Below are 19,826 nucleotides of genomic sequence, written 5' to 3'. Positions count from 1 at the left end.
CCGGGATCCAAACAACTATTTTTATCATTAAAAATACATGTGCTGAAGTCATTTTAATGTTTTTTTTTTCAAATTTCCTAAAAATACCAACTTTCATTATCTATCTTATTTCCAGTGTCAATCTTACAATTGAAATGTGTTCTATTTAGACACTTGTACTAACAGTGTTGACATCAAATTTCATGCATTTATTTACACCAAACAGCGTCGTATTTTGATATTGTACTAAATATAGTACAATGACGTGAATGGGTTAATAGTAATGGTTCATTAGTAAATAATATACATTAAAATTATCAACAGATTAAACAAACTAGTCGACATCTCTCTAATTATCAGCGGAGTGCGATGCAGCGCTGCTGCTCTAAAATGAACTCGCTCTCCTGCTTCTTAACAAGCACAGCAGATGGTTTAGATCTTTTCAGCCTATCACTGTAACCAGGACTGCTTTCACGTAAGAGATAGAGTTTGAGAGAAACATTGCCACCAGTGACAATTATATATATTTACAACAATTTGCCGATGTATAGACAGTCAAAGGACTTCCTATAACTACTTTATCATAGGCCAATAATTTGATTTCACCAAAAAGCTGAAACCTTTCAATGCAGCTGTGTCGCCAAATACTCTTGCGTCCAAGGGGAATTTGCATAGATATGCGTACTTCCGGATCTTTTTATTACTGCTATGCCTATAACGCAAATTAACTTTACTTCCTTATACACATAGAATTGAGGAACTGACCATTTCGCGGCTGGGTTAGGACTGTTTGAAAGACTGTATAATTTTTATAATCTCAAGCCTAAAAACCATGAATTAATTTATACAAGAGGCTACTTTACAGCTATAACATTGACTGTTTCATTTATTGGGTAAGTCTTAAAACTTTTCCGTTTTTTTGTGGGTGTGCAAATGTAGAGCAAAGTGAGAGCAGAGTGACTAGGGGGAAATCCGCTTTTAGTTTCAAGTGGAGCGTTGATGGTGATGGATCTTCTGCGCCGGTAATGGTCTGTGGCAGGGGTCTTGTAGGGTGTGATTGTGTGAACCTTCCTAATATAATTTTTAGACTCGACAGAACACCTGTTGTGCATCCAAATGTCGATCTAATTTCCCCCAATCCATTAGAATATACATTTCCAAAGAACCCGTTATGTTATAGACCCTACATTCATTTTAACACTTGGAGTAACTGTCCAGCAAACTGTAGCTATTTTCATGATAATTAAATTGTGGATAGCAAATACCATTAACCTAAAAAAGTGGGGATTTGAATCTATTATGTGCCTAATGTAACCAGGGTTACTTTACATCATGTTTTGACATACCTGTATTGCATTGTCTCTCATATGGTACATCAAGACATGGGGAGTGCCACAGTGTTGGTTGGTTTCACATTTGGTTTACGCTACACTGGATACCTCTTTTACAGAAGGAAGTAGTGAACCATCAGTTATGCTTATAATTTATGTGTGTGTTGTTAACTATGTTCTTGTGGTGTATCAAGAAACTAGTTTGTGTACATTTTGTGGATAGGCCTTTAAGGGGACGGCACCGGTTGAGAGCAAAGGTTTCCTCAGGAAAGATATTGAAATAGTTCTGGGTTAATACTTCACTTCTCTCTCTGGGTCCATCCATCCACTGCGCCTGCTGCTCATTTGCAATGTAAATAATGAGTGCTACATGGAATCAGGTCTGACACACTCATATACTATTACCCCTCAGTATTCCTGCACAAGATTTGCTTCCATTTGTACACAACCACCATACCATGAAGCCTAAAAACGTAGAGGTGCAAATAACTTTCCCTCCCTCACACTAAGAGACCGCTGGGTTAACAGAAAAAATAAAAAGATTGGTTGTTTAATGTTGTGGTTTGGAAAGTAGACCAGATAGCTGCTAGAGCTGTTGCTCTTGGTTGAAATGTACAGTGCATTCGGAAAGTATTCAGACCCCTTCCTTCTCCCCACATTTTGTTACATTACAGCCTTATTCTAAAATGGATTTAAAAAAAATCCTCATCAGTCTACACACAAAACACCATAATGACAAAGCGAAAACAGTTTTTTTGAAATGTTTGCAAATTTATTAAAAAGATGAAACAGAAATACCTTATTTACATGAGACTCAAAATTTAGCTCAGGTGCATCCTGTTTCTATTGATCATCCTTGAGATGTTTCTACAACTTGATTGGAGTCCATCTGTGGTACATTCAATTGATTGGACATGATTTAGAAAGTCACACACTTGTCTATATAAGGTCCCACAGTTGAAAGTGCATGTCAGAGCAAAAACCAAACCATGAGGTCAAAGGAATTGTCTGTAGAGCTCAGCGAAAAGATTGTGTCGAGGCACAGATCTGGGGAAGGGTACCAAAACATTTCTGCAGCATTGAAGGTCAACAAGAACACACTGGCCTCCATGATTCTTAAATGGAGAAGTTTGGAACCATCAAGACTCTTCCTAGAGCTGGCTGCCCGGCCAAACTGAGCAATCGGGGGGGAAAGGGCCTTGGTCAGAGAGGTCACCAAGAATCCAATGGTCACTCTGACAGAGCTCCAGAGTTCTTCTGTGGAGATGGGAGAACCTTCCAGAAGGACAACCATCTCTGCAGCACTCCACCAATCAGGCCTTTATGGTAGAGTGGCCAGACGAAAGCCACTCCTCAGTAAAAGGCACATGACAGCCTGCTTGGAGTTTGCCAAAATGCACCGAAAGGACTCTCAGACCATGAGAAACAAGATTCTCTCATCTGATGAAACAAAGATTGAACTCTTCGGCCTGAATGCCAAGCGTCACGTCTGGAGGAAACCAGACACAATCCCTACAGTGAAGCATGGTGGTGGCAGCGTCATACTGTGGGGATGTTTTTCAGCGGCAGGGACTGAGAGACTAGTCAGGATCGAGGGAAAGATGAGCAGAGTACAGAGAGATCCTTGAAGAAAACCTCCTCCAGAGCGCTCAGGACCTCAGACTGGGGCCAAGGTTCACCTTCCAACAGGACAACGACCCTAAGCACACAGCCAAGACAATGCAGGAGTGGCTTCGGGACAAGTCTCTGAATGTCTTTGAGAGGCGAGAAACCTGAAAATAGCTATGCAGCGACACTCCCCATCCAACCTGACAGAGCTTGAGAGGCTCTACAGAGAAGATTGGGAGAAACTCCCCAAATACAGCTGTGCCAAGCTTGTAGCGTCATACCCAAGAAGACTTGAGGTTGTAATTGCTGCCAAAGGTGCTTCAACAAAGTACTGAGTAAAGGGTCTGAATACTTATGTAAATGTGATATTTCAGTTTTTTTTATACATGTGCAAAAATGTTTAAAAAAACAGTTTTTACTTTGTCATTATGGGGTATTGTGTCTAGATTTGATGAGGGAAAAAACTATATAATACATTTTAGAATATGGCTGTAACAGCATTTTGGAAAAAAAGTAAAGGGGTCTTGAGTATTTTCTGAATGCACTGTAGGTGTATTGATTAAACCTCTACAGGTTAATAAACTGAAGGAACCTTTCAGGTTTCGTGCAAGAAAAAGAACAAACAACAATACTATCAGAGAAAGCTTTTTGAATATATTTTTTATAGGTGAATTTGTAAGAACTGCAGATGATATGATCTCTGCAGACTAAACCTCTACAGGTTTAATCATTGCATGTTTTTCTTTCAAATGGTATCAAGAATATGCATGTCCTTGCTTCAGGTCCTAAGTTACGGTCAGTTAGATTTGGGTATGTAATTTTAGGTGAAAATTGAAAGGCACAAGTAAGGCACAAGAGGCAGTGCTGTATCATGAATACAGTCACAGGTAACACAGTTGGGTCATTCCTACATGTCCTTTTTCTGATAGTATTCTTTCAGAAAAAGGACATGTTTGACTTTCAGAAAAACATATTAGTCAAGCTCAGGCAATTATACAGTATATATTTTTTATGTACATATTCCAACCTGTTAGGTGCATAATCCAGAACCTAACAGGGTGGAAATTTGGAGCCTAAATTAGCCAGAGCTCTGTGAGTGAGAAAGATTGAGCTAGCATAATGGTGAACACTTGAACAGGACTTTAACTTCTCTATAAAACATATTTTAACAAATTGAAATGTGGTTCATTTTCTCTATAATTTAGCCTAACAGGGTGAACATTTATGAGTGGGACATACAGACTGACAACATGAAACATGGAAAAATAGATACAATGGAGTGTTTATACACTGAACTAAAATATAAACGCAACATGTAAAGCGTTGGTTTCATGAGCTGAAATAAATGATCCCAGAAATGTTCCATACAAACAAAAAGCTTATTTCTCTCAAATTGTGTGCACAAATTTGTTTACATCCCTGTTAGCATTCCGCCTTTGCCAAAATAACATGACAGGTGTGGCATATCAAGAATCTGATTAAACAGCATGATCATTACACCTTGTGCTGGGTACAATAAAAGGCCACTCTAAAATGTGCAGTTTTGTCACAGAACACAATGCCACAGGTTTTGAGGGAGTGGGCAATTGGCATGCTGACTGCAGGAATGTCCACCAGATCTGTTGCCAGAGAATTTAATGTTCATATCTCTACCATAAGCCGCCTCCAACATAATTTAAAAGAATTTTGACAGTACGTCCAACTGACCTCACAACCGCAGACCACATATATGGCGTGGTGTGGGCGAGCAGTTTGCTGATGTCAACATTGTGAACAGAGTGCCCCATGGCGGCGGTGCGGTTATGGTATGGGCAGGCATAAGCTACTGACAATGAACACAATTGTTTTTTATCGATGGCAATTTGAATGCACAGAGATACTGTAACGAGTCCCATTGACTTGCCATTGTCGTGCCTTTTTTTTAAGGTATCTGTGACCAACAGATGCATATCTTTATTTCCAGATGTGAAATCCATAGATTAGGACCTAATTTATTTATTTCAAATGACTGATTTCACTAACTGTAACTCAGTAAAGTCTTTGAAATTGTTGCATGTTGCGTTTATATTTTTGCTTGGTACAGTATATTTTTTACAGTTGAACCATTGTTCTACAACCAAAGAAATTATGACATTTCCTGAATGTGGTGTCATTTTAGAAAGGGGTGGTTTTCTTAAATGGAGAATTACAACAAACTATCAGGATGGAAAGTGATATCAAGGACACACAGAAAATCTTAAATTAAATAACAATAAATACGATAATCATAAAAACAACGTTATGATGAGAGAGAATTTAGCTAGGACTATAAAATAATGAAGAAAGATGATAAAAAATGTATTATTTTAAGCCTTATATTTCTCATGGAAGTTGATGAATAACAACCGGGGACATAGCAATAATGCCTACATTCACAGAATTTTTCTTCTACAAAATGCATAGGAATCCCTTTCAAGATCAATATTTTTATGCTTTTAGGGTAAATCACACCTTATCGTATATTTAAAGCCGTTTGGAATCCAAATTTTACACCAAATAAGAAGGGATATTTCCTGGGGACAGATAAGGCACTGCACAGTTGGAATGACCCAGTCAACCCATTTACCTGTGACTGTATTCATGATACAGCATTGCTTCAGCGTGCTTTATTGCTTTTTTTTATACAAAAATGGGGTCTAATCCGGGATGCTGATTGGTTAAAACCGTAATCCAGTAGGTGTCTATTCTACAAGTTACCACCGGCTAGCTCAACCCAGTCAGTCATTAATAATTGTTGGTTAGTTGCTATGTGAAAGGACTGGTCGTCAGTTCTTAACAAACGGTGCTATGTGAAAGGACTGGTCGTCAGTTCTTAACAAACGGGTTGCTTTCCAGGCTGGAAAGTTTTCTTGTCACTTGCTAGGTAGCAAGCCAATTTCAGCTAACTCCGTGACGCCAAACATTGAACCTGGCATGACAGTACACTAGCTGCATTTTCGTTTGTTTGAGCTTTTTTCTATTGGCATTTACTTGTATATGTCCATGATAATGACGTTGATGCGGGATTTCGACTGGCTCAGAAAATGTTGTCTCGTCTGGGCACAGTTAACTTTATGTATGGTAGTACTAGAGATCGAAATTCAAAAGCGAAACATTGTTTCCGATGTCGAACAGACAGACAGCAAGGTTCATATTAACCCCCGCTGTACCAAAGTAAATGCTAGGCTGGAAGCAAAGGGAAACAATTTGAGATTAGATAAATAAATATATATATGAGATAAATATAAGACATGATTCGGACACCAACTTGAACATGATATTCTTATGGAGGCACAGTGATAATTTTCAGATAGAAATGTTAGCAGGCGTCGGTGTTTCTGTTTCCCGCCAATACAGCATGGCTTGGAACACTGCTCGTCCAATCAGCATGCATGATCCAAACAACCAGTTTTATAATTGAAAATAAATAAGCTAATATACAATGCAATGTAGAGTTGTTATAAGTTACAGATCTGTTATCAAGCAAATTAAATAAAACATGTTTCCATGTTATAAACATAGACATTCCTAACAAGTCATCAATGCAAATGAACATAATATACTGCCACTGTACACTATGCACCTCCTGAAATATTTAAAGCGGTCAAATAAAAGCACGCTTTATAACTGTATAGGCCTGTAGTTGCTTCCTCGTCTTTTGTTTGACATGATGAAACCATGAATCCTGAAACAGCTTTAGGGAGAGGCTATAGGGTAGGGTGTTTAATGAGTCCCTGAACAAAACCTTGGACATAGTGAACCATTGAATCCCTACTATAAGTAGAGTATGGGCCCATTTCACAGGGCCAGAAATGGCGGGGCCGGGGCGAAGCCAGCAGGGAGAGCTGACGGAGTACAAGAAGAGTCTGATCAAGAGGGACCTGGAGATGGGCATCGTCATGACCGTGTTCCGCCAGAAGGTAGAGCGCCTTACTGTGCAGGTCATCATGGAGACCAGGCAGGTGGCCTGGACCCGAACAGCAGACAAGAATGATGGTGTCTGTGAGTAACCCTGAATCTAAGTCTAACTCGAATCCCAACCTTAAACCTAAAACAATGAGAAGAGAAGGGCTGTGAGTACATTAAGAGATGTGGTGTGTGGATAGGGATGTGTGTGAGGGAAAGTGTAAAAGCTGTTGAGTATGTGAGAGAGTGAGTAACAATGATGAGTACGGTTTCAGTGGATCTGTCTGAGATACGGGAGATTCGCCCAGGGAGGAACTCAAAAGACTTTGAGAGGTTCAGAGATGGCAGGGACAAACATGATGAGAATACCTGCTTCACCATCTTCTATGGGTCCCAATTTGTTCTTAACACCATAAGCCTTGGCGGTAAGTGTGCGTGGGAGGGTGCAGAGTATGTCCACTTTTCTGTGTTTATTTGATGCCATACAACCACATTTTGTTAATGATAGCATATTGATTAAATATGGATGGTTTATCGTAGGTTATATTGGATAATATAGCTTGTAATAGTCTGTGTTGATTGACAGCTGACACTGTGGATGACGCGGATAAATGGCTGACAGGCCTGGAGTTACTGAGACAGGAGACACTGGTGGCCCCCACACCAGACATCATAGAGAGGTGAACACACACACACACACACACACACACACACACACACACACACACACACACACACACACACACACACACACACACACACACACACACACACACACACACACACACACACACACACACACATACGTGAAAAGACCACAAACCTAAACCCATATACTGTACACACACATTATATGGATGATAACTGACCATTACTGACCATATTGTTTGTTGTTTCCAGCTGGTTGAGGAAACAGATGTATTCTATCAATCAGACTAAAAAGAACCGGTAAGAACAGTTTCAACCCTCAAAAATTGATTTAATCCTTTACTTAATTATACCACTTTTTGTGCCAAATCCCATTCTGCCCCTTTAGTAATTTCCCCAATTCAATCCATTGTTCTTTTAATTTGTTCTCCTCAGTATCACCTTGAAGGAGGTGAAGTCTCTTCTGCCACAGCTCAACTACAAGGTCCCCGGCACACGTTCCCTGAAGGAAAAGTTCTCGGTAGTCATCCCCTTTTCATCCCCCTTCACACCTTCCTCCTCACTGCTGTCAAAGCTTTAATCAATCAATCAAGTTTATTTTATATAGCCCTTCGTACATCAGCTAATATCTCGAAGTGCTGTACAGAAACCCAGCCTAAAACCCCAAACAGCTAGAATGCAGGTGTAGAAGCACGGTGGCTAGGAAAAACTCCCTAGAAAGGCCAAAACCTAGGAAGAAACCTAGAGAGGAACCAGGCTATGAGGGGTGGCCAGTCCTCTTCTGGCTGTGCCGGGTGGAGATTATAACAGAACTATGCCAAGATGTTCAAAAATGTTCATAAGTGACAAGCATGGTCAAATAATAATCATGAATAATTTTCAGTTGGCTTTTCATAGCCGATCATTAAGAGTTGAAAAACAACAGGTCTGGGACAGGCGGTTCCATAACCGCAGGCAGAACAGCTGAAACCGGAACAGCAGCAAGGCCAAGCGGACTAGGGACAGCAAGGAGCCACCACGCCCGGCAGTCCCGACGTATGGTCCCAGGGCTCAGGTCCTCCGAGAGAAAGAAAGAGAGAAGGAGAAAATTAGAGAGAGCCAAGATTTTCAAAATGTTCATAAATGACAAGCATGGTCAAATAATAATCAGGAATAAATCTCAGTTGGCTTTTCATAGCCGATCATTAAGAGTTGAAAACAGCAGGTCTGGGACAGGTAGGGGTTCCGTAACCGCAGGCAGAACAGTTGAAACTGGAATAGCAGCAAGGCCAGGCGGACTGGGGACAGCAAGGAGTCATCATGCCCGGTAGTCCTGACGTATGGTCCTAGGGCTCAGGTTCTCAGAGAGAGAGAAAGAAAGAGAAAACAAGAGAATTAGAGAGAGCATACTTAAATTCACACAGGACACTGGATAAGACAGGAGAAGTACTCCAGGTATAACCAACTGACCCTAGCCCCCCGACACAAACTAACTGCAGCAAAAATACTGGAGACTGGAGGCTGAGAGGCTTTAAAATACTGGAGGCTGGAGGCTTTAATGAGTTGTAGAACCAAGGAGCTGAAGTTTCCCTCCCTCCTTGGCCAGATAAAAACTTGGGCAGTAGAATTAATTCTATTCATGAGTTATTTTAGATGATAATACGTGGTCTTGGGCACTCAAGTGATTTCTCAATTGTAATAGAATTGAAGTATGTATGTAATAAAATAAATTGTAGTATTCTGAACCAAGGGCACTACAGAACCCGGTTTGATCCCAGGCTGTGTCACAGCCGTCCGTGACCGGGAGACCCATGAGGCGGCTCACAATTGGCCCAGTGTCGTCCGGGTTAGGGGAGGGTTTGGCGGCCAGGATTTCCTTGTCGCATCACGCTCTAGCGACTCCTTGTGGTGGGCCGGGCGCCTGCAAGCTGACACCGACACATTGGAGCGGCTTCCTTCTGGGTTAAGCGAGCAGTGTGTCAAGAAGCAGTGAGGCTTGGCAGGGTTGTGTTTCGGAGGACGCATGGCTCTTGATCTTCGCCTCTCCCGAGTCTGTAGGGGAGTTGCAGTCATGGGACAAGACTGTAACTACCAATTGGATATCACGAATTTGGGGAGAAAAATGGGTTAAGCAAATAACAAATATAAAAAAGCTATTCTGAACCAAACATTGTCCATCTCCCTCTTTTGTTCCAGGAAATTGGAGCAAGGAAAGATGTCTTGAACTTTGAGCAGTTTCATAAATTCTACAATATTCTAATGTTTGATCAGAAAGATGTGAGTCATAATTTTACTGCACTACTACACTCTCTAAGTAGAAAATGCTGAACAGATACCATACATTACTGATAATTTAACTTCTCTTACAGTATGTATTGATATGTGTGTTCACATCGGAAGTGTTAGCTAGCATATCCCATTTTGCATGTTAAATATGATTAGACAGACTTTGTGCAGTCAACCAGTGTTTGTGTGTGTGTGTGTGTGTGTGTGACTGTGTATTGACTTGTAACTGGTGTGTGGATATGTTTAATCAGATTCTCGAGGAGTTCAAAAGGGAATCATGTGCTTTCATCATGGGGTGGGTCTTTCTTTTCATTGAAAAATGTAGTTCAACAATCACAAATAATCATTTACTCAGCTTTATTATACCGGTAAACTTGAGTCTTGTTGACGGTATGTTGGTGGGTGATGTGGTTTTTCCCTACTGTAGTAGTACAGATAAACCTGATGCCTCTGCAGTTCTTCTCCATGATTTCCAACGATTTCTTCTGTACCAGCAGAAGGTAAGATCAAGCTATCTATCAATTATGAAATTGGTAAAACTGGGTCTGTTTCTGTCAGTGTTTAACCTGCTACCTGTTATCATTACCTTTATTGTAATTTTTTATCTCTATTTTCCTCACTCTCTACGTTTCTCTTTCTCAGGAGTCATGGGCCAATGACCTGAACCAGGTTCGAGAGCTGATGACCACCTTTATAGACGACACCATGAGGAAGACCAACGATCCAGAGTTCACCGTCAGCGAGGTGTGACACAGTGTTCGATGTGTGTGTGAATGGGGAGTGGAGAACGATGTGTTATGTTTGTCACAGCGCTCTCTCTCTCTTCTCTCACTTTAGTTCCTCAGTTTCCTCTTCTCTAAGGAGAACTCGATTTGGGATGAGAAATACTCAGAGATGTGCAACCTGGATATGAACAACCCATTGTCCCACTACTGGATCAATTCCTCACACAACACGTCAGTACCGCCACATAACACAAAAATACAACATAACACTATGAAATGAACACTACTTAACTTTTTAAAATAAAATATATTGATGCAATGCGTTAAAAAAGGGTCAAGGTGCTGATTTTTAGACCGATTTGCCTCATGATTTGTCAACTCCTGTACAATTTCTCTGTCCTTCAAACCGGAGTGCTGCTGCAGGCTCTTTGCACGTCTTGACCAATCCGATTTGCGGAAATCGCAGGTCGCGCGGGATGGGCGCAAAGCACAAAGCACAAAGCTCAAAGCGGGATCTCCAATTTCCTCCTGTATTTATTAAGCAACCGTGATAGCACATCACTCCCAATAGACACGAGCAAAAGCTCTTACATAAATGCAGCAGCCTATAGAGCTAAACATTAGCGATAAGACTTGCTGTATTGCATGGAAACGAGAGTATTTTTCAGTCTGATCAATTGTAGGCTACTAACAACAGCAGCTGAATAGTCTAGCCTATGTGCTCTTGTCGCTCTGGCCAGGGTAAACAAAGAGGAAACGTGTATTTATAGCCCTTTTGTTTGTGAGAAAATTTGAATGGGATAAAATGTGGTTTATATTCAAGCTTGGGCTGACTAGGCTACATAGACTTTATCAAACCAAAACTGGAATTAATCAATAGGCCTAAATACAATAGCTGACATAGACTGTGAGTACATGTTTTATTAGGCCTACAATTGCATAGGGCAGGACTACACGATGCAAACCTGCATAAGGCAAGCTCAGCTCTGTTTGTTTTATTGTCCAATCATGTTGCTTTCTCCGTGTTTGTGTATAGGAAACACCTCTAGTCCTTAAAATATAATTAATATGAACAAGTACAAGGTTCAGGCAATTTGACAGGATTTTCATCCTCACCAAGACCAGGAGTTTTTCCATAATTAAAAAAACAACCATGTGACTTGATTAGAAAAACTATTTTCCTATCATAGCCCATATTAAACCTTTTTACAACAGATTAATCACATCATACCGTATAAGGTCTGGAGTTTTACCTGGTTAGTTTACCAGATCAGGAAACGCTACGGGCCCCAGAATGTTTTTTCACCAGACCACTCTGGGATCTGTGGTGCCACCTCTGAATAGACTATGACTCATATTATAATAAACACACAAATGCTCTTTATGATTTGTTTGCATGTTGTATTTCTTGTTATGATTTTGTTATGTGTTTCCATCAGCTACTTGACTGGAGACCAGCTGCGGAGCGAGTCGTCCACCGAGGCCTACATTCGCTGCCTGCGTCTGGGATGCCGCTGTGTTGAGTGTTAGTTGTACACCTTCAACCTCACTAAAACAGTCCCTGCAATATTTTACTTTGCCCTCGTTACATTATCCATTTACTTCTATAGTTGGGAAGGATTATTTTGTGTTGTGTGGCCCTGTAGTGGACTGCTGGGAAGGGCCAGGTGAGCCCATCATATACCATGGCTGGACCAGGACCACCAAGATCAAGTTTGAGGACGTGGTGAAGGCCATCAATGACCATGCCTTTGTCACATCTGAGTGAGTCTGAATCTGTCTGAGAAAACTCACCCAAACTAATAAACATACCCACACCTGAGGTGCTTTACAACTGAGGACTGTAAATGTTTCTAGAACATTCTGTCTGTGTTGACTGAGCATTGTGGTGCTGTTGTTGTCAGATACCCTGTGGTTCTCTCCATTGAGGAGCACTGTCCCATAGAGCAGCAGAGGCAGATGGCTCGTATCTTCAGAGAGGTATTCCAGGGCAAGCTCCTGATGGAGCCTGTGGAGCTGATGGCTGAACAGCTGCCCTCCCCCACACAGCTCAAGGGCAAGATCATCCTCAAGGTGAGGGCCAGCCCAGAGGGTACCATGGGGGTGGTGGTATGAGATCATCTTCAAGGTGAGGGCCAGCCCAGAGGATACAATGGGGATGGTTGTATGATATCATCCTCAAGGTGAGGGCCAGCCCAGAGGATACAATGGGGATGGTGGTTGGATATCATCCTCAAGGTGAGGGCCAGCCCAAAGGATACAATGGGGATGGTGGTATGATATCATCCTCAAGGTGAGGGCCAGCCCAGAGGATACAATGGGGATGTGGTGGGAGGGAATAATGTGAAGAATTGGGTCACAGGGAAAAACGGTTTCCGGTTTCCGTAGTATGTGGTACAGCATGTTACAGTAAAGTGATTCATCATCATGATATGATGGGCTATACAGATGACAGTCAGTTATTACTTGCGTGGTGGGTCTGTGGTGGTCCAACACCCCTCCCCTCCTCACCCCTACAGCACAAGAAACTGAGTGTGGAGGGAGGCATCAGCGGAAAGGACTTCCGAAAGGGAGAGAAGCAAGGAGACCTGCATATCTGGGATCCAGTGGACCAGGTAACTTAGAGACCACCTGTCCTGTTAACATGATATGGTTCCAAGCTAGTTCCTTAGAAGTCTGTAGGCCTATTTGGTTCAGGAAGTGTGTTGTATATTATTGTATTTGTTTCATAGTCATAGCATTGTTAGTGTATATTTTGTTGTTGTGATGGTTGCCGTTGACAACTATTCTGACATTGTGCCTGTTTGTCCGCCTGTAGCGATGGAACAAGCACTACTGTGTGATTTCAGATGACACACTCTATTACGCAGAGGAGGAGGAGGAGGATGAGCTCAGGAAGGTAAACAACAGAGAATAGTTCATTTCTAATTGTAGGAAACAAATGATCATTGTCACGGTATTTAACATAATTATGACTGTTTTTTACCGCCCTGTCTCCCTCCCTCCCTGCCTGCCCCCCCCCCCCCCTCCCCCCCCCTCCCTCAACGCTGTAGTCCCCAGAGCTCCACACATCTGAACCTTGGTTCCATGGGAGGATGAGTGAAGGGAGGCAGACAGCAGAGAGGCTGCTTCAGGAGTTCTGTGCTGAGTCGGGAGGCAGGGATGGCACCTTCCTGGTCCGAGAAAGTGACACCTTTGTGACAGACTTCACCCTCTCGTTCTGGTACGCCAGCTTGTCTTCAACTCTACTGCCAGTACGTGTCCTGTGTTTAGATCTCTGCTGTGCTGATGTCTGTTTTCGGTGGGTTATACTGTAGGCGCAGTGGGAGGGTCCAGCACTGTCGTATCCGCTCTGGCTCAGAGGGAGGACATACTTTCTACTTCCTGACTGATAACCTGCACTTCCCCAGTGTGTACTCACTGATCCAGCACTATCGCGACATGCCCCTCCGCTGCCACGACTTTGACCTGCGCCTCACTGAGGCTGTGCCTCGACCCAACCCACACCTACTGGAAGGGTGAGTTACATAGGGTCATCTGACATAGAGTATGTCTGAATTTAAACATGCACACAGGTACACAAGAATGCACACACTTAACACGTAGATTCTCTCTCTGTGTGTTGTGGTGGTCAGGTGGTTCTATAGTAACCTGAGCAGAGGGGAGGCAGAGGACTATCTGTTGAGAATCCCCCGGGACGGAGCCTTCCTCATCAGACAGAGAGAGGAGAGCGACTCCTACGCTATCACCTTCAGAGGTGATGGCAAGGTGAAGCACTGTCGGATCCAGAAGGATGGCTCTATGTACGTGCTGGGAACCACCACTGAGTTCGAGAGCCTGGTGGAGCTGGTCAACTACTTCCGTAAGAAGCCTCTGTATCGCAAGATCAAACTACGCTACCCTGTCACACTGGAACTGGTCAGCCGCTTCAGCACGGTAAGAGAGAGGGACGGGAGAGACTGGAGGCAGAAAAGAGAGGATGGGAGAGAGATACAATGGGGATGAGAGGAGGGCAGAGGGAGGGAGAAAGGGAGAAAGGGGGGCAGAGACTGGACTGCTGGGGGAGGAAAGGTTAAGTAGAGTATGTTTTCTGATAAGTGTCTTCAATGGTTTGTCTGTGTAGGAGACAGACTGCGCCTCACTGTATGATATGAAGATGTATGTGGAGCCAAATGAAATTGAGCCGTCACTGGTATGTTCACATATTATGTTAACTTGTTTCCCTTCATTGAAATTATGTTTATAGATTTTCTCAGGCAATGTCAATGTAGTGTGTGTATCTATGTTTGTATGTGTATTAATGTATGTACCTGTTGATGTACTGTATGTTTAACCCCATCAGCCGAAGAGTACAGTTAAAGCTCTGTACGACTACAGACCCATGAGACCTGATGAACTGAACTTCTGCAAGGGGGCTCTGATCCACAGTGTGTCCAAAGACAGCGATGGATGGTGAGGCCTCAGAACACAGACACACACGATCTGATCCCAGGTCAGATTAGGAACATACTAACCTCTCTCTGCTGCTCCCTATAGGTGGAAAGGGGACTATGGGGGAAAGTTGCAGCTATTTTTCCCTGCCAACTATGTTGAGGAAGTGTCCAACAATATCAAAGCTGAGTCACAGGATCAGGTAGGAGGAGTGATCAGTATTTTGCATGGTGTTACTGTATTACTGGTGTGGGGTCAGTCTGTCAATGACATTGTGCATTTGTGCTGTATATTTCTTGTGTGGTAAGAGTGCATTTTTAGAGATCTACAGTGTACACATTTGTCTCACAGGTCATGGAGGACAATCCTCTGGGGGATATGTGTAAAGGAGTTGTTGACATTTCCAAGTGTAACGTTGGTGAGTACAGTCATTCTGTTACATCTGTTTTACATGTTGTCCAAACACAGAGAATCTATATCAGAAACATGCTATCTTCACATGATTAACACACTACATACCAAACCCCCAGTCCTTCCACACAGACCGACTGCTCTTAAAACATACCTCATATCAACGCTACACACAACTACACACAATTCCAAATGGATCGTTTTAGACCACGACACCGTACACAGGATAAATATACAATTGACGGTACATAACATGTAGACACAGTCTAGTCCTGTACCCAAACACAACACTGTATTATATATACAGTACATTACACATAATAAATATTTTACTTTCTCTTCCCCATGCTCCCTCCATCCCGCTCTCTTCTCAGTGAGATCGGCAAAGAATGGGAAGTCCCATGTCATGACACTTCAGATGAGTGATTACGACAGTAAGATTCATTTTGACTTTGCGGCAGAGTCACTGGAAGACCTGTTTGAGTGGTACCAGGTGGCCTGGGACATCACCCAGAGAGAGATCACCAAGCAGCACAACAAGCAGTTAGAGGCTAGTATCATGATATAATTCCATTTATAAACTGGGTGGTTCGAGCCCTGAATGCTGATTGGCTGACAGCCGTGGTATATCAGACCGTATACCACGGGTATGACAAAACATTTATTTTTACTGCTCTAATTACGTTGGTAACAAGTTTACAATAGCAATAAGGCACATCGGGGGTTTGTGGTATATGGCCAATATACCACGGCTAAGGGCTGTGTCCAGGCACTCCGCGATACGTTGTGCATAAGAACAGCCCTTAACTATGGTATATTGGCCATATACCACACCCCCTCGTGCCTTATTTCTTAAATAACCCAACGGCATAAGAGGCTAGTATGATATCTTTATATCTACCATTCCAAAGCTGTATAGCCCAGCGTATATTGTGATGTCATGCGGAGAGGAAGCTGCTACACAGCCAGGGGATACCAGGCGTCTTCAGTGATGTCATACTGATAAATCAAATCAAATGTTATTTTTCACATGCACCGAATACAACAGGTGTAGACCTTACCGTGAAATGCTCACTTACAAGCCCTTAACCAACAATGCAGTTTTCAGAAAATAGAGTTAAGAAAATATTTACGAAATAAAATAACAATAATGAGGCTATATACAGGGGGTACCGGTACCGAGTCAATGTGCGGGGTACAGATTAGGGACAGGAAGCCGTCTTCAGTGATGTCATGCTAACAGGAAGCTGTTTTCAGTGATGTCATGCTGACAGGAAGCTGTCTTCAGTCATGTCATGCTGACAGGAAGCTGCTGTGTGTTTTCTGTCCTACAGATCAAGCAGCAGGAGGAGGTGGAGAAGAGTGAAGAGGTTGCCATGGAGATGTCTGACCTGGTGGTGTACTGCCAGCCTCGGAGCAAGGAGAAGGACCGCTTTGGTACGATCCCCAGCCCTACCACCCTTACCACCCACCTAAGGCATTCATCCTATGACATGCACTGCAATACACATTAGAGATTTCAAATGTGTGTTTTCAAATTAAATTCAATCCACCCTTTACTCACACTCATATTATTACTACCAGAATATGTCACCCTCCACCACAGTCAGATGTGGTCGACTCTCTCCTCTCAGTATTGTTCTGATCAAACTTAGTCTGCCCATTACCAATCATGCCCCCACAGTGAACTACTGCTACAAAGAGATCCGCTCCTTTGTGGAGAACAAGATCCCGGCCAAGAACAAAACTCCAGACTTCCTGAAGTACAACCGCAAGTCCCTGAGCCGCATCTACCCCAAGGGCCAACGTGTAGACTCATCAAACTACGACCCTTACCCTCTGTGGGCCTGTGGTTGCCACATGGTGGCGCTCAACTTCCAGACTGCAGGTTGGTTTGATGAGCATGTGTTAAAGATGGAGGGGGAATGAAAATATGTCCATGTGCCCAGTGGTGTAAAGTACTTAAGTAGTTTTTTGGGGTATCAGTACTTTACTTTACTATTTATATTTTTGACTACTTTTACTTTTACTTCACTACATTCCTTAAGAAAATAGTGTACTTTTTACGCCATACATTTCCCCTGATACCCAAAAGTACTCGTTACATTTTGAATGCTTAGCAGAACAGAAAATGTCCAGTTCACACACTTATCATCCCTACTGCCTCTGATCTGGCGGACTCACTAAACACAAATGCTTCATTTGTAAATGATGTCTGAGTGTTGGAGTGTGCCCCTGGCTATCCGTAAATTAAAAAAAAATTAAATACATTGTGCCCACTGGTTTGCTTAATATAAGGAATTTGAAATGATTCACACTTTTACTTTTGATACTTAAGAGGTTTGTAAGTATATTTAAAACCAAATACTTTTCCTCAAGTAGTATTTTACTGGGTGGCTTTCACTTTTCACTCCTTTCCTATTAAGGTATCTTTACTTTTACTCAAGTTTGACAATTCAGTACTTTTTCCACATGCCCTTGGTAGAGCAAGACACTTAACATTTTAGGACAACTTATGTGCATACATTTTTATACTTTTTATGTACTGATCCCACAACCCAGGTGTTGCAAGAACCATGCTTTACCAACTGAGCTACACTAATTTGCAACAGGGACTCTACTACTATGGCTGATCTTGTCAAACAACACATTTCACTGCACCTATCCAGTGTATGTGACAACAAAAACATGTGTTCACAGAGATTAGGAAAGTGCTTGCTCGGTGTCCAAGTGATGTTCATGTTTGTTTATGTCCCCAGATAAGTATACTCAACTCAACAGTGCCCTCTTCAGCCTTAACGGACATACAGGCTACGTGCTACAGCCAGAGATGATGCGCTCAGACAGCTATGATCCACATCTGGAGAAGAGGAAAGTCAAGTTCACCCTTACTGTCAGGGTATGGCTCTGCTCATTGTCCAAATGTATTTATTTACACTGACATTTCCCTGCTAATCTTTCATATGGTAAACTGGTTACTGTTGAGCACTGAGTTTGTTGTGCTGCCCCCTGTAGGTGATTGCTGCCAGACACCTTCCTAAGCCAGGCCGTAGCATTGCTAGCCCTTTTGTAGAGACGGAGCTGTGTGGACACACAGAAGATAACAAGTTTAAGACCGTCGTCTATCGTAAGGAGTGGGAGTGGATAGAATGACATTCTTCCCACAATGCCATCCAGCAAATTAAAGAAACTCAGCTTGTGTGTGTTGTTTAAAAGATGAAAGGATATTGGTAATGGGGCTTATATTTGTTCAGGTGACAATGGGCTGAACCCGGTGTGGAAGGCTCCTCCAGAGCCGGTGACGTTCCCAGTCCATGAGCCAGAGCTCACCTTCCTGCGCTTTGTGGTGAATGAGGAGGACATGTTCTCAGACCCTAACTTCCTGGCTCAGGCTACCTTCCCCGTGAAGGGCATCCGCTCAGGTAGGACACACAACCACTAATATGTGGTGCATGAACCCTTAAGCCCCTCATTTACACACTTCTACACTGGTTCATCTTAGGGTACCGTTCTGTTCCTCTGAAAAATGGCTTCAATGAGAGCATAGAGCTGGCGTCTTTACTGGTCTACATCGATGTGCAGCAGGTGGAGGTGAGACACACTGCATGTTGACAGCCTTTGGTGTTAGTGGTGGTGTTTGTGCATCTGGATGGTGAGCCTGTGTCTGTCTGCCAATCAGAAAGCAGAGGAGGAGCTGTACTCGTCGTCCAACCAACTGCGGAGGCGGCAGGCTGAGATAAACAACGAGATCTTCCTGTACGACACTCACACCAGCCTGCAGCGTTCCGCCCCCCCACAGCTCCGTGACGACCTCATGAGAGAGTTCAGCACCAATGAGACACAGTTACAGAAGATCCAAGATACCTGCAAACAGAAGTAAGCCTGAGGTGTGCTCTATTCAAATCAACGTTTATTGGTTGCGTACACAGATTTGCATATGTTATCACAGGTGCAGCGAAATGCTTATATAAAAATAATAATAAAAATTGTGAACAGAAATGTCATGAGGATAAATTAATTTTATCTTATCTGGTCCTAGGATAAAGGAAAAGAAAATCAACAACAGTAAATTTTATTCCTGAGGGCAGCCTGCGTGGTTGCATCCCAAACTTCAGTCTTACAAAGCCAAGGCCAACAGAGAGAAAATGTGTGATGTGTTTAACATTTGCATAATTTTGGGTGTTAATGGGTTATTAAGATGAACAGTGAAAGGTGCACTTAGCAGCATCATACTGATAATTTTTCTGAAGTTTTTGAAGAATACATTAAGTCATGTTACCAGTGTATTGTTCATTTCTTTTTTGTTCTCAACAAATGCATTCTTTAACTACTGATATATTGTAGACATACAGGGTTATTTGCAGGTGAAACTGTTGCTTAGAGCACATTATGTTGCTTTGATAATCCTTCTGTTTATATTTTATGGTTCCTCTGCGTAATTTCAGTCAATAAAATATTACCTCTTCTGCTGACTATCTTCGCTTCATTTGATCAGATTAAACTA

General features: G+C 42.5%; 1 protein-coding gene across 2 annotated transcripts; it reads left to right on the top strand.

The window, feature by feature from the left end:
- Positions 1-696: 696 nt before the first annotated feature.
- Positions 697-19,794, top strand: plcg2 (phospholipase C, gamma 2). 2 transcript variants are annotated; one of them, XM_055940344.1, is made up of 32 exons: positions 697-872; positions 6,741-6,938; positions 7,118-7,267; positions 7,429-7,522; positions 7,743-7,790; positions 7,926-8,010; positions 9,666-9,746; positions 10,007-10,050; positions 10,183-10,255; positions 10,398-10,499; positions 10,593-10,711; positions 11,920-12,005; positions 12,127-12,244; positions 12,385-12,553; positions 13,000-13,095; positions 13,299-13,379; positions 13,534-13,703; positions 13,798-13,998; positions 14,116-14,416; positions 14,604-14,672; positions 14,823-14,932; positions 15,017-15,113; positions 15,263-15,329; positions 15,697-15,872; positions 16,657-16,759; positions 17,007-17,210; positions 18,082-18,221; positions 18,338-18,449; positions 18,577-18,744; positions 18,825-18,913; positions 19,002-19,209; positions 19,362-19,794. In XM_055940344.1, the coding sequence occupies exons 2-31, from the start codon at positions 6,749-6,751 to the stop codon at positions 19,200-19,202; spliced, it is 3,744 nt and encodes a 1,247-aa protein (XP_055796319.1). In that variant the 5' UTR covers positions 697-872; positions 6,741-6,748; the 3' UTR covers positions 19,203-19,209; positions 19,362-19,794. The 2 variants fall into 2 exon arrangements, with proteins under 2 accessions (XP_055796319.1, XP_055796318.1); XM_055940343.1 differs by having other exon boundaries at positions 698-872; positions 19,002-19,198.
- The last annotated feature ends 32 nt before the right edge of the window (positions 19,795-19,826 follow it).

The sequence above is a fragment of the Salvelinus fontinalis genome, chromosome 12 (assembly GCF_029448725.1).
Source record: "Salvelinus fontinalis isolate EN_2023a chromosome 12, ASM2944872v1, whole genome shotgun sequence".
Taxonomy (NCBI): Eukaryota; Metazoa; Chordata; class Actinopteri; order Salmoniformes; family Salmonidae; genus Salvelinus; species Salvelinus fontinalis.
The sequence above is the reverse complement of the archived record's forward strand: the minus strand, read 5'-3'. Positions and strand labels throughout refer to the sequence as shown.

Coding starts and splice junctions, on each gene's coding strand:
- plcg2 (XM_055940343.1), top strand. CDS start 6,749: ATGGCGGGGCCGGGGCGAAGCCAGCAGGGAGAGCTGACGGAGTACAAG. Junction 13,704..13,797: donor GACTTCACCCTCTCGTTCTG/GTACGCCAGCTT, acceptor GTTATACTGTAG/GCGCAGTGGGAGGGTCCAGC. Junction 15,330..15,696: donor CATTTCCAAGTGTAACGTTG/GTGAGTACAGTC, acceptor CTCTCTTCTCAG/TGAGATCGGCAAAGAATGGG.